Source organism: Desmodus rotundus, chromosome 1, assembly GCF_022682495.2.
Source record: "Desmodus rotundus isolate HL8 chromosome 1, HLdesRot8A.1, whole genome shotgun sequence".
Lineage (NCBI taxonomy): Eukaryota > Metazoa > Chordata > Mammalia > Chiroptera > Phyllostomidae > Desmodus > Desmodus rotundus.
Window position 1 is genome coordinate 9,867,945 of NC_071387.1, and position 13,377 is coordinate 9,881,321.

General features: G+C 36.5%; 1 protein-coding gene across 4 annotated transcripts in view; it reads right to left on the minus strand.

Annotated features, from left to right (window-relative positions):
- The window catches only part of RABGAP1 (RAB GTPase activating protein 1), a 160,059-nt gene that overhangs the window by 86,770 nt on the left and 59,912 nt on the right, over positions 1–13,377 (minus strand). For all 4 annotated transcript variants that reach the window (XM_024562100.3, XM_053920829.1, XM_053920833.1 and 1 more), the window contains one exon: positions 298–472. In XM_024562100.3, coding sequence (XP_024417868.1) covers positions 298–472 — 175 coding nt within the window. The remainder of the gene's footprint in view (positions 1–297; positions 473–13,377) is intronic.

The window sequence follows — 13,377 nt, forward strand, 5'->3', positions numbered from 1 at the left end:
ATAATACAAAAAACAAGTACTTAAATATAAATTAAAAATTGAATTAAAAAATTAAAACAGAAGATTTTTCTTCTGAAAGTTTGGGCCAAAAATGTGGGTGCACAATATACTCAGGAGCCCATCACACGTGGCAAAATATGGTGATCTTTTTTTTTGATCTCCCATACTACTTTGCATATAGTAGACTGTCCTGAGTATTTACTGAAAGAATTGCAAATGTTATGTCACGTTATCAACTCCCTAATAAAATGAAGTCCTCCACCCCAAAACACAACTGAAGCCCCCCCTTTAATTTACCTTCCTCTTCGTCATCTTCAGGAGGAGATGGTATCATTGAGCTCTGAGATCCAGACTGTGGCAGGCGGATCGAGGGACTGGCTGTAGTTTTCCTCCTCTCTCTTTCTGATTCACTTTCCAAGCACACAACTTCGTATAACGTGTCAGTATTGCTCTTTCTCTCCTTTTGCTTTATCTTGAAGATGAAAAAATATTATTTTATGAAGCAGTACAATTCTATAATAGAGCACTACCTTAAAAAAATTATACTTTATTATGGTATTACAGTTGTCCCGGGGTTTTTTTTTGGTGGGGGGGCCCTTTACCAAGAGGCAATCCCCATACATGTCCATGTCCAGCGGTCACGCATGTGTTCTGTGGCTACTCTATTCCCTGTGCTGTACTTTGCATCCCCATGGCTATTCTGTAACTACCAATTGGCAATTCTTCATTGCTTTACCCTTTTCACCTATCCTCCCAACTTCCCTCCCATCTGGTAACCATCGAAATGTTGTCTGCGTCTAAGATTCTGTTTTGCTTTTTTTTTTTTTTAGAATCAAGTGTTAATAGATATGTATTTATTGACATTTTATTGTTCATATTTTTTGATCTTTTTCTTCTTAAAGAAGACCCTTTAACATGTCATGTAATACTGGTTTGGTGGTGACAATCTCCTTCAGCTTTTTCTTGTCTGGGAAGCTCTTTATCAGTCCTTCGATAACTTTGCTGGGTAGAGTATCCTATAGAATTCAGTGGCACAGCCTCTTGGTTGTAGGTCCTTGCACTTCAGCACTTTGAATACTTCTTGCCAATCCCTTCTAGCCTGCAAAGTTTCCTTTGAAAAATCAGCTGACAATCTTATGGGAGCTCCCTTGTAGGTAACTAACTGCTTTTCTCTTGCTGCCTCTAAGATTCTCTTTTTAACATTTGGCATTTTAATTATTATGTGTCTTGGAGTGGGTCTCTTTGCGTTCATTTTGTTTGGAACACTCTGTGCTTCCTGGGCTTGCATATCTATTTCCTTCACCAAGTTAGGGAAGTTTTCTTTCATTATTTTTTCAAATAGGTTTCCTATTTCTTGTTCTTTCTCTTTTCTTTCCAGCACCCCATGACGCAAATGTCAGTATACTTGAAACTGTCCCAGAAGATTCTTACACTATCCTCTTCGTTTTAGATTCTGTTTTTCTTCTTGCTCTTCTGATTGGTTGTTTCTTGCTTCCTTATATTCTGTATCACTGATTAGATTATTGGCTTTATTCACTCTACTGTTGCTTTATTCACTCTACTGTTGGTACCCTATAAATAGTTCTTTATTTCGATTACTGTATCCTTTGTTTCTGAATGGGTTTTTATGCTATTGAGGTCCTCACTAAGTTCCTTGAGCATTGTGAATCTGCATCTTATAGATCACTTTTCTCCACTCTGTTTAGCTCTTTCTGGAGTTGTTGCTTTGTCTCATTTTGGCAGCCTCCCTGTGTTTGTTTCTATGTATTAGGCAGAGATGCAATGTCTCTCAGGCTTGGCACAGTGGCCTAATGTAGTAGGTGTCCTGTAGAGTCCAGTGGCACAGCCTCCCCTATAACCCAAGTTAGGTACTCAAGGTGTGTCCACTATGCTGGCTGTGTACGCCTCCTGTTGTAGTTGAGCCTTGACTGCTGTTGACACATGCAAGGTCAGCCACTGACTGTGTTCTGTCCAGGGTCACAAAGCATAAGCTACAAAGTGATCTCAGGTGGCTGCTACTTGTGCTGGGCTTAGAGGTACCCAAGAGAGGCCAAAATGTGAACCAAGGCAGGCTGCTGCTAGTGCCTAGCCCGGGGCAACTTAGTGAGAGGGATGGGACTCACTGAAGCCGTATGTTGCTTTTTTGAGAGAATTTAGGAAAATCTAAAGCATGGGCCAAGATAAGCCATTTGTATGGAAAAGCCACTGGGAACAGCTTGGGTGGGCCTAAAAGTTGGGTGGGGTAGGGCCTCAGGGAACCACCAGGGTAGGGCAAACAGTTTGAGCCAGGTTGACAAAGTCTCAGATACTGGTGCCCGCCTGCAAGCTCTGTGGTTCTGTGGGGAGGAGGGCTCAGAAAAGGAACAATGGCCTCTGCCAGCACTTCTGTCTGGGAGAAAGCTGCCCCCCAGCTCTCACCCTGATGCCAGACAATTGAATTCCTTCTCCTATGTCTCTGATACCTCTCAATCTGCTGCCCCCTCGCTGGAGCTCAGAGGGAATGAATCCAAGTAAGTGTGTGTGTGGGCATTTAAAAGGACCTGCCTGAGACTCAGCAGTTTCCGCCTTCCACAGCCACAGTCCTCCCTGGTTGTTACAGCCAGAAGTTATGGAGACTTATCTTGGTGGCACAGGAACCCTGGGCTCGGGGGGCCTGGTGTGGGACTGAGACCCCTTGCTCCTGAGATATCCCTCCTGATTTTTATCTGCCACACATGGTTATGGGACAAGCCTGTTCCGCATCCCTGCCCCTCCTCTACCAGTCTCAGTATCGTTCCCTTTTTAATTCCATAGTTTGATTCTTATTTAATTCCATCCTTGTAGGACTTCCATTCAGCTCAATATCTGATGGTTCTGAATAATGGTTGCTCTATAGTTAAGTTGTAATTTTGATATGGTTGTACAAAGGAGGCAAACCATATTTACCTCTGCCGCCATCTTGACTGGAAGTCCTAATTGAGCTCTACTTCTGACTTCATAAAGGATGTGAGAACAAAAAGTATTACTTTAAATATCTACACTAAATGTAATCTTTTCTCAATGGAAAAGTATATATGTTTGTATTTTAAAACCCTTAGGAAAATAGGGTGTTTATCAAGCAGGACTCTAGTTCTGCAACTTTATTTATTTTCTTAAGACTATATCACCAAACGTTCAACCAATATTTAGTAAGTGTGAACTAAAACGTTAACCATTCTGTATTTTCCAAATTATTTTAAGGTGTCCTTCAAGGTTTCCCTTATAAAACTCTACATGAAAAAAATGTTTCAAAATGCTCTGAAACAAAGTAGAGGACTAAGAAAGTAGTCATATTTCCACGTTTTTTCCCCACTCCTTCACATCTTAGAACAGTACAGGAAACTTTTCTTTACCTGAAAGCTACAACTGGGGGGTGGGAGGAGAGATGAGTGGCAGAAAAAAGATTAACAGAATCCACAAAATTTTTGATAACTAAAATTTGTATTTTAGTTTTATTTTGAGGTAAACATTTTTATAACAGTTTAAATTGACCTAAGTTCAAAAGTAAGAACAGGGAGTATAAAACTTTACCAGTACAATATTTATATATATTAACATTCCATATTATAGCCAGTTTCAGGAGCTGGAAGAGTGAATATACCGAGCAGTAGGAAAAAAGCAAAACTGTAGGAAAAGACACAGAGACAACTAGAAAGGTGGCCACAAAGATATACACATGTAAAGTAAAAATACAAAAAGAGAGAGGGAAGAAAATTAGAAGTTCACTGAGTGCAGAAATACCAGGCGGAGTAGATTTTATCATCTCAGTGTTCATTTGGGTTCTTAAGAAAAATACCCCAGCCCTGGAAGGCCTAGTTAATGACGGTAACAAGTCCTTTCAATATCATCCTGAAGCAATGTTTAATGCAGGAAGTGTTCAACTTTTCTGTAAAGGGCCAAACAGCCAATATTTTAGGCTATGTGGGCCAGTAATCTCTGCCACAAGTACTCAACTCTGCTACCACGGTGGGAAAGCAGCCACAGGCAGCGACTATGGCTCTGTTCTGGAAAAAACTTTGTAACAAGCCCAAGCCAGATCTGACCCACAGACTGTAGTGTACTGACTTTGCTTTAACATGCCCACCCAAGGATTTAGTTTTCTCAATAAATAACCAACTTTGACTTAGCTACTTACTATAAATTAAGGACCCAGATTCTGTGAAGTTACAAATTAACCTGTAGATTTGTGTCCAGTAGATATGCAAATGATTTCTGTCCAACAGAAAAGATAACCCAAAGGTTACCTACAGGATATTAGCCAGTTTCTTTCTAACCTACCAATCTTCTTGTAACACTTTTTATTAAAGGAAGAACTATATAAACTCAAGTTCCTCAAAACTTAGAACCAGTTTTATCATCTTACTGGTTCCCTCATTACTTAATGAACTGAAATAAAATCTTTGACACATGTTCATTCTAAATTTGGAATGATTTTTAACTTTTGTATGCTATACTTCAACAGGAAAAGGATTTAGTTTAGTTGTTAAAAATTACTCTGAAACATTAATTACTTCCAGAAAGAGCGGAAAGATCATTAATAGCTCTTTATCTTTAAAAAAATTTCTTGTATTTTGGGTCATAATTAGAAATGCTTTTACCTAGAAACTCTTCTGTCATAGTGCCTAGAGCAACATTGCCTTTTGAAGTCAGATGAACTGAGTCAAGAGCTAAACCCCAATTATAAGTCAAGTAGTCCAGCTATTAAAAATGTTGCTCATTATTAAAGGCAGGTAATACAGGAGTTCATTATATTATATTATTTTTTTTTCATTTTTGTGTTTTAATTTTCTGAAATAAAATTTTAAAAGCACTCTAAGAAGACAAAAAATGGTAGACTTAAATCAATGAAAAGATGTTACAAGTTCTTTTGTAAAATGACTGATATCATAAAGATATCATTTCTCTCCAATAAAAATACCAATAATTTTTTCCAGAGTTACAAGGAGGAAATTAAAATTTATGTAAAAATAAACAATTAAGCCTATCCAGCAAAACCCACAAAAAGAACAACTGGGGCGGGACAGCAGCCCTACCAAACATTAAAATCTATTATGTAATGTACATAAATAGTGTAGCACTGGTACACGAATAACGTAAAAACCAATGAGAAATATAAACACCAGAAAGAGGGCTAACTACACATGAAAATGTGATATATGATAAAGGTAGCATCTCAAGTCAATGGGAGAAAATTAGACCTTCGAATGAATGGTATTGAGACAGGTGGATGGCCATTTGAAAAAAGACTGAATAAGATCTGTACTCTACACTATATATGAGAATAAAATACTCTTACATAATTCATTAATCAGAGGTCTAAAGGTAGTAAAATGAAGCCCAGTAAGTAATTTTAAAAATATGTAAATTCCTTTATTGCTTGGAAGTGGGGACAGCATTTCTAATTATGACCCAAAATCCAGAAACTTTAAAGGAAAAACTTGATAAATTCAAGTAGAACAGATAAAAAAAACTGAGTGTCAGAAAAGCCCAAAGGACCATCATAATTTAAGTCAAAAGACAGATGACAAACCAGGAGAAATACTTGCAAACTGTATCTCAAAGTGTTAATCTCTCAAATACATAAAAGGCTTCCAAAAAGTAGGAAAAAAAGATCACAATCAAACAGCAAAAAATATTGTTTCCTATGAAACAATTCATAGGAAAGAAAAAGTCACCCTTTTACACAACAAAAATGCTTGTCTTCATTCATCAAAGGATAAACTAAAACTATCATTATATGCTTAAGTTTAGTAACACAATCTTGAAAAGCCTGTGGAGAAACAGATACTCTCATACCTGGAATTCAGCAAATAAAACAAAATTAAATAAGCAAAATTATCTCATGTGCCACCAGAGATCTACTCTAACAGGAATCTACTCTTAAATGCACTTTCATAAAGTCAAAACAACACATGCACAAGGTTCAATACTGCAACAGTATTTGCAAATGACTGAGGAAAAAATCCAAGTGTGCATCAATAGAGGACTAGTTGAAAAGATCATGATTCATTCCAACTACACAGTACTATGCAGCCATTAAACAAGAAAGAGGGAGAGCTCTCTGAACTGATGGAGAATGACCTTTAGGACATATGAAGTTAAGTAAGCAAGGTGCAAGACAGTATATATAATGTGCTAGTTTTTGTTTAAAAGGGGGGTTAAAATATAGGGTGGGGTAAAAGTAGGTTTACCCTACTTTCTTTGTATGGAATATACAATTACCCTACAATTGTTTGTATGGAAAATAACACAATAAGAATATAAGAATAAACTCTGTGGCTTGCATCCTCAGAACTATAAACCTACCTCTGCCCCACCCTGTGTATCAGTATTTTATTATTTTCACAAAAAGAAACATTGGAAAGATAACCCAGAAACTAATAATCATGGTTGCCTATGGGGATGGGAGGAAGGAGACATAAATAAAATCAGGATTCACAGTATGCATTTTTAGGTATAATTTGGACTTTTGTACCATAAATTGAAAGTATAAAGATAAATGAAACTAAGTATATGTCAAAAGGTAACATAACTGTAATGAAAAAAATATTCCCAGTAACTTCTGAATGCAGTACTGATTTTATATTTTTTAATTTTTACCTTTTAAAGATTTTATTTATTTATTTCAGAAATAGGGAAAAGGAGGAAGAAAAGTGGGAGAGGAGAGAAACATCAGTGTGTGGTTGTTTCTCAAGCGCTCACCATTAGGGAACTGACCTGGCACACAACCCAGGCATATGCCCTGACCGGGAATCAAAATGGTGACCCTTTGGTTCACAGGCTGATGCTCAATCCACTGAGTCACACCAGCCAGGGCTGAAGGCAGTACTAATTTTATAATCTTACTGGGCCACATTCAAAGCACAAAAAGAAGTTCCATGAAATCTTAAAACTTCACTCAATTAATTGTAATACTGGTATTTTTTGAATGAACATGAACAAATGGGAATTTAAAACTATACAGATTCAAATAATTTCATATTATGTGCTTCTATCTGCATAAATGCAAAATGAAAAACATGCAAAAATACATAGGAACTATGGTTGTATTAATAGACGTTTCTCCTAAAATTTGTTTATGCATCTATCAAAGAGGTCAGAATACACTAAATATTTGGAATCCTTTTCCTTTAATGTTTACATACTGATTTTAACATACTGATATTAAAGTATGGGTTTTATTTCCAACTTGTAGAAACCTGTAGCCCTGGCTGGGCAGCTCAGTTGATTAGAGTGTCGTCCCAATACGCCAAGATTGAGGGTCTGATCCTCAGTCAAGGCACAAACATAGAAACAATCAATGAGTGCACTCGTAAGTGCAACAACAAATCAATGAGGAAGGAAGGAAGGCAGGGAGGGAGGTAGGGAGGAACCTAAGTTGTACATAAGCTACAGCACTGTATATAATTTAGGAATTGTTCAAGTTTATTGATGCTTAATTACCTCCATCAGTAACTGTATCAATTTATAAGCTTGTCCTCTTTGGAATTTTAAATAACTGAAATCTCTATTTCATAAATCCATATGATAATACCTTTTCTCAACAGACATTTTACACATTAATAAAGATTTTGTTATAAATTTGCTGGGAACAATAAAACAAAGACCACATATTAAGGGTGTTTCCTGCAGTACAGATATTTTAAAATTCTTTGATAAAGAATAAATTAAATGTATTACTGCTGTTATAGCTGAGACATCCAATATTTAAAAACACATAAATGTAAAAGAAAACAAGAAAATACTGTAATGTTAAATTACTAATGAAAATATGTGAATGAATGAACTGATTTAGGCCAGGATCATCAACCATACATTAGATGCTGAAACGGTCCGTTAGAAAGTTGTTGAGAAATAGGACATGTGGAAGCTGCCCAAGTCCCACCCCAAAGACTGCCTGGTGAATAGAGAGAGAAAACTCTACTTGCACAAAGGAAAAATCGGTGGTCACCACCTTTAATCGAGTGATCACACTTCCAAGGAACAGCGGGACAGCTGATACTAAACGCCCCCTGATTTAGCAGCTGAAGAGCTCTAGGAGAGCAAGCATTTTCACATGGTTCATCTTGAGAGGTACAGTGGTTTACTGTACACGTGTGCATGTGCTTGTACGTACACCCACAGAGCAAACACATGAGCAAGCACCCTTGCCAGTATAATTATACTAATTACTGGCCTGTAAGACACTGGCCACATCACTTAGTCTTTCAGATATCAGCTTAATGTGCCTTTGGCAATAAAAGTCCATAAATTCTATAGTTTTAAGAATGTTTGGTCAGTCTCTTATTCACCTTATGTTAGTGTTGGAAAATCTAGTCCTTAGGACCATTTTCTTCCTCTTTTAGTAAATGATATCTGAAAATTTAAATCTAAGAAAGCAATCTTCCTTTCCTTACTAATTTTTAAGTTTCTTCTCTAATATGATACCATCTTAATAGAACAATTCCCACAATTGGGAAGGCTTCCAGGCTAAAAAAAGAGTTACTGAGTCACCAGATAAATTTAGTAAAAGAAAAAAGATTCAATTTGTAAACATTTATTTTAAAAAACATTTCTATGATTATTATTCCATACTTACAGCAAAAATAGAAACTACATAAATATTTTTAAAATTCTCATTAGAAAATTCTAATGAGAACTGCAAAGTGGTTAAAAATTTAAATAATGCTGAATTTAAGTAAATACTAAAAATATCTTACAGAAAGACAAAAGGAACACATTTCCATGGAAAGAACCCTGACTGAGACTCTTAGAAAGCTTAGCTATGCATCTTTCTCACATTACATCCCATAAAATCTACTATTTTGCTGGATCTGTAAAATGAGAACTACCTTTACTGGATCACTAAGAAAATTCTGTAAGACAGAAAAAAATGAAAGTGGCTAGTGGAGTGATGGCCACAATAGAGCCTCAATGAATGGTAGCTATTACTTTTTTTTCTTTTTTAAAAGAATTTTTAACTTTTTCAGTTACAGTTTACATTCGATATTATTTTCTACAGTTTTGTATGTACAGCATACAAAGTGGTTAGACAGTCACAGACTTTACAAAGTGGTCCCCTGATACTTCCAGTACCCACCTGGCTCCGTCCACAGTCATCACAATATTACTGACTATATGCCTTTGTCATATTTTATATCCTCATGCCTATTTCGTAACTACCCAGGAGTACTTCTTAATTTCTTCATCTCTTTCTCCCAGTCCCCCAGACATCCTCCCCTCTGGCAATCACATTGTTTTTGTCTAAGGGTCTGTTTCAATTTTGTTTGTTCATTGATTTCGTGCTTTAAGATTCCATATATAAGTGACATCTTATGATAGCTGTCTTTCTCTGACTGGCTTATTTTACTTAGTATAATAATTTCCAGGTCCATTTGTTTTGTGGGAAAAAGTAAGATTTTCTTTTTTAACACCTCATAGTATTCCATTTTGTAAATGTACAACAGCTTTTTTTGGCCACTTGTCTAGTGACAGGTACTTGGGCTGCTTCCATATCTCAGCTATTGTAAGTACCACCACAATAAACACGGGGGTGCTTATATTCTTTTGAATTAGTGTTTTGGGTTAATTCAGATATATACTCAGAAGTGGAACCTCTGGGTCATAAGGGAGTACCATTTTAAATTTTTTGAGGATCCTCTATACTGTTGACATTACTTTTTAATGCCTGAATGTAAAAAAGGAAATAAACTTAGCTCTATTTGCTCTAAGACAGCAAAAGTTGTTCAAATTCTTCTCACTCTCTCTCCCCTTTCCCACTTCTTTACCTCTTAACACAAGCACCCCCAACCCCAACAGAATTATCTAAATAAAGAGAAAAATTAAAGATTATTCTCAGGAATTCCCAGCCCTCCTTCCAGTTCCACATACAAACTTCTAGGTTTCTTGCAAAGAAAACACTTACAACTCTGCCTATGTTTAGCCTGTAACCTTCAGAGAGAGCCTGGAGAGTAACGAGCCAGGCTAGTCTCAGGTATACACATCTTTTGGGCTAGTTTACCTTGCCAAGTCATTTTCTAGACTAATTAGATATATTATTCTAGACTGAACCACAGAAATGATATTCCTGTAAACCCATGTGGCCTTTTAAAGCCAAGGCTGTGTAACATAAGACCTCGAGGGAAAAGCAAGATCAGAGGAATCTTATTTATGTTCACTAAGGTAAAATTAAAGAGACAGAACTCTTTATATTCTTTGTAATCAAAGGTATCTCTTTTATACAAATTCATGTTAAAAATACTACACAATTAATTTCTCTTCCTCATCTCTTATTCTAGAAAGTGCTAAGAATTATCCTCATTCGTGCCCTAAACTTTCTTCTTTAATCCTCACCTGAGAATATGTTCACTGATTTGAAAGAGAGAGGAAGGAAGAGGTAAGGGGGGAGAGAGAGAGAGGAGAAAGACATTGATGTGAGAGAGAAACATCAATCAGTTGCCATCTGTACACGCCCTGACCAAGGACTGAGCCTGCAACCTAGGTATGTGCCCTGATCGGAGACTGAATGTGTGACCTTTCAGTGTATGCGATGATGCTCCAGTCAACTAAGCCACCCAGCCAGGACCATGCCCTGGACTTTTAAATGATCCTTATAAATTGATTTTCTTCCTGAAGCACTCTTCCCCTGGGGTAGATCTCTAAATAATCAATGCTATTCTCATTCCATGACTTAAGTGTTTTCTATTCTTCCTTTGTCCCAGAGATTCCACAGTCCCTCTCAATAATAGCTTAAATGTATGAAGAACATACATTCCCAGCGTGTTGTATAGTTTCTCACTTAATGTCACAATAAAGCCATGAGGAAGATTCTACCGCTGCCATTTTACAGCTGAGTAAACTGAGGCTCGGAGGGTTGAAGGAACTTGCTGAACACCATAAAGCTAGTCAATGGTAATGCCTAGATTCTGACTCCAAAGGCAGGTTCCAGATCAGGGGTGTCAAAACTCATTTTTGCCGGGGGCCACATCAGCCTTGCAGTTGCCTTCAAAGGGCCAAAATAACTATAGGACTGTATAAATGTAACTACTCCTTAACTAGGGGTAAGGAGCTCAGTGCTGTCGACAGGTAGAAACAACGCCAGGCCAGATAAAACAAGGTCGAGGGCCTGTGTTCTACATGATAACCCTGGCCTGATCCTCTGCTCCTCCCACAGTAAAGAGGTGGAAGAATGGTAATGGAATCCAGGTGACTTTCTGTCTCTTAAGACGACACTGAAAAAAAATTTCTATTCCTGTTGTACCCACTACCTTCCCAAACTATAACCGAAAGGATTAACATGAATACACTGGAACCAAAATAGTTATTACTATAGAAAAGTATATTCAACTAATTCTACATATAACACTATAATTCTATAAATTTTATGTAAATAAAATCAATTCAACAAATATTTGAGAGCTATGTTTCTATATGCCTGGAGTAAATCGGTGAACAAGACAGACTAAGAATACTGCCTTAGTAGTTTTCTAACATGGGACATAGATTAACAAAATAAAAATATGTATTTTATGTAGTATACTGAAAGGTAATAGCCTTGCATAAAAATTAAAAATGTTTCAGCTGGAGGGGGGAATTGGCAGTACCAGAGAAAGAAAGGGCAAGCAAATTACACTGTTAAACAGGGTAGTTATGAACTGCTAGTAAGTAAACTTGAGCAAAGACTTGAAGAAGATTAGGGTTTGAAGGAGGTGAATAATAGCAAGAGGGATCGAAGGAAAGAGTATTCTAGGAAGAAGAAATAGTTAACAGCAAAGGTCCTAAAAGCTTAGTTAGAGCAGAGGAAGAAGAAAAGTAGCAGGAGAAGAATTAATTTAAGATGAAATAGGCAGAAGATCAGGTAGAGTTTTATAAGCCACTGTAAGGACTTTGGCTTTTAAGAAGTAAAATAGGATTATAAGGTTTTAAGCAGAAAAATGATGTCATCTGTCCATAGGCTACTATGCTGAAAATATATCAAGAAAGGACAAAATAAAAGCAGGGAGTCAAGTGAAAAGGCTACTGCAGTTATGGGAAAAACTCTGATTCACATGAGGAACATAATCTATGGTGGTGAAAAGTGGTCAGATTCTACTCATTCTGAAAGTAAACAACTTCCTGACAATGGGTATGGGATGTGAGAAAAAAGAACAAAATCCTTGGCCTAAACAACTATTAGAAGACTATGCCCATGAACCGAGATAGTAAAGACACAGAGATAGAGCATTTTTAAAGGTGGGAGATGAGATAATGAAACCTGTTTGGATATGGTAAATCTGAGCTGTCCTGAAAGCTATGTGAAAGAAGTGTATTTAAGGAGGGAGCGATCATGGATATCAAATGTAGCTGACAGGTCAAGTAAGATAAAGACCCAGAATGACTACTGATTTAGCAACTTAGGTCACTGTAAACTTGGATTTCTTTCAAAGTATTTTGACACAAAGGAAAGCAAAAAAGCAAAACAAAAACCAACAACAGAAAGAAAAAACAAACCTCAGGCAACTTGGGTCATGAAGGACACAGATTTCATCTGCTGCCTACCACAAGAAGAGTATGGAGTTTGACTTTGACCAAGTTAACAGACAGATTAAAAAAAAATCAATATTCAGAAGACTGTAACAGAATCTGTATAAACTACCTTTAAAAATATCTCATACATAATCTCCAATTCCTAGACAAAGAAAACAGAAAATGTGACTCACTAGAATTCAGAATTAGCAGTTAAGAATTTTAAAAAGTTACATATATTATAATTATGCCCAAGGAGATAAAATAAAATCTGTTGAAAATAAAAGAACAAATAAATTTTATAACAATCGGTTAAAAAAAAAAAAGGAAATTTCAAAAATAAAAAATATAAAATCTGAAATAAAAAACATTCACTGAATGGGTTTAAGAGTAGATTGATGATGACAAGAGAGTCAAGTGAACTTGAAGACAGGTGCCCTATCTTAAGGGAAAAAAAAAACGCACTTTGAAAAAAATATAGCCTTAGAAATCTATAGGGTAATACCAAAATGTCTAAAATTTGTGTAACTGAAATCCCACGGGGAGAGAAAAGAGAGATGGTGCAGGGAAAAGGTTCAAAGCAATAATGGGCCAGATTTTCCCCAAAACTGTTAAAAAAAAAAGACCAAAAACATAAATTTAAAATTTCAAGAAGCCCAGCAAATCCCAAGCAAGACAGACAAGAAGAAAACCACACCTAGTCATATCATAGTCAAATGTCTGAAAACCAAAGATAAAAAATAATCCTAAAAGCAGCCATACACAGGAACAAGAACATAAGTGTATTCTGACTTCTCATCAAAAACAATGGGAACAGGACTGTGGGATGACACCTTTAAAGTGCTGGGGAAAAAAACCTTCATCCCCACATTCTAC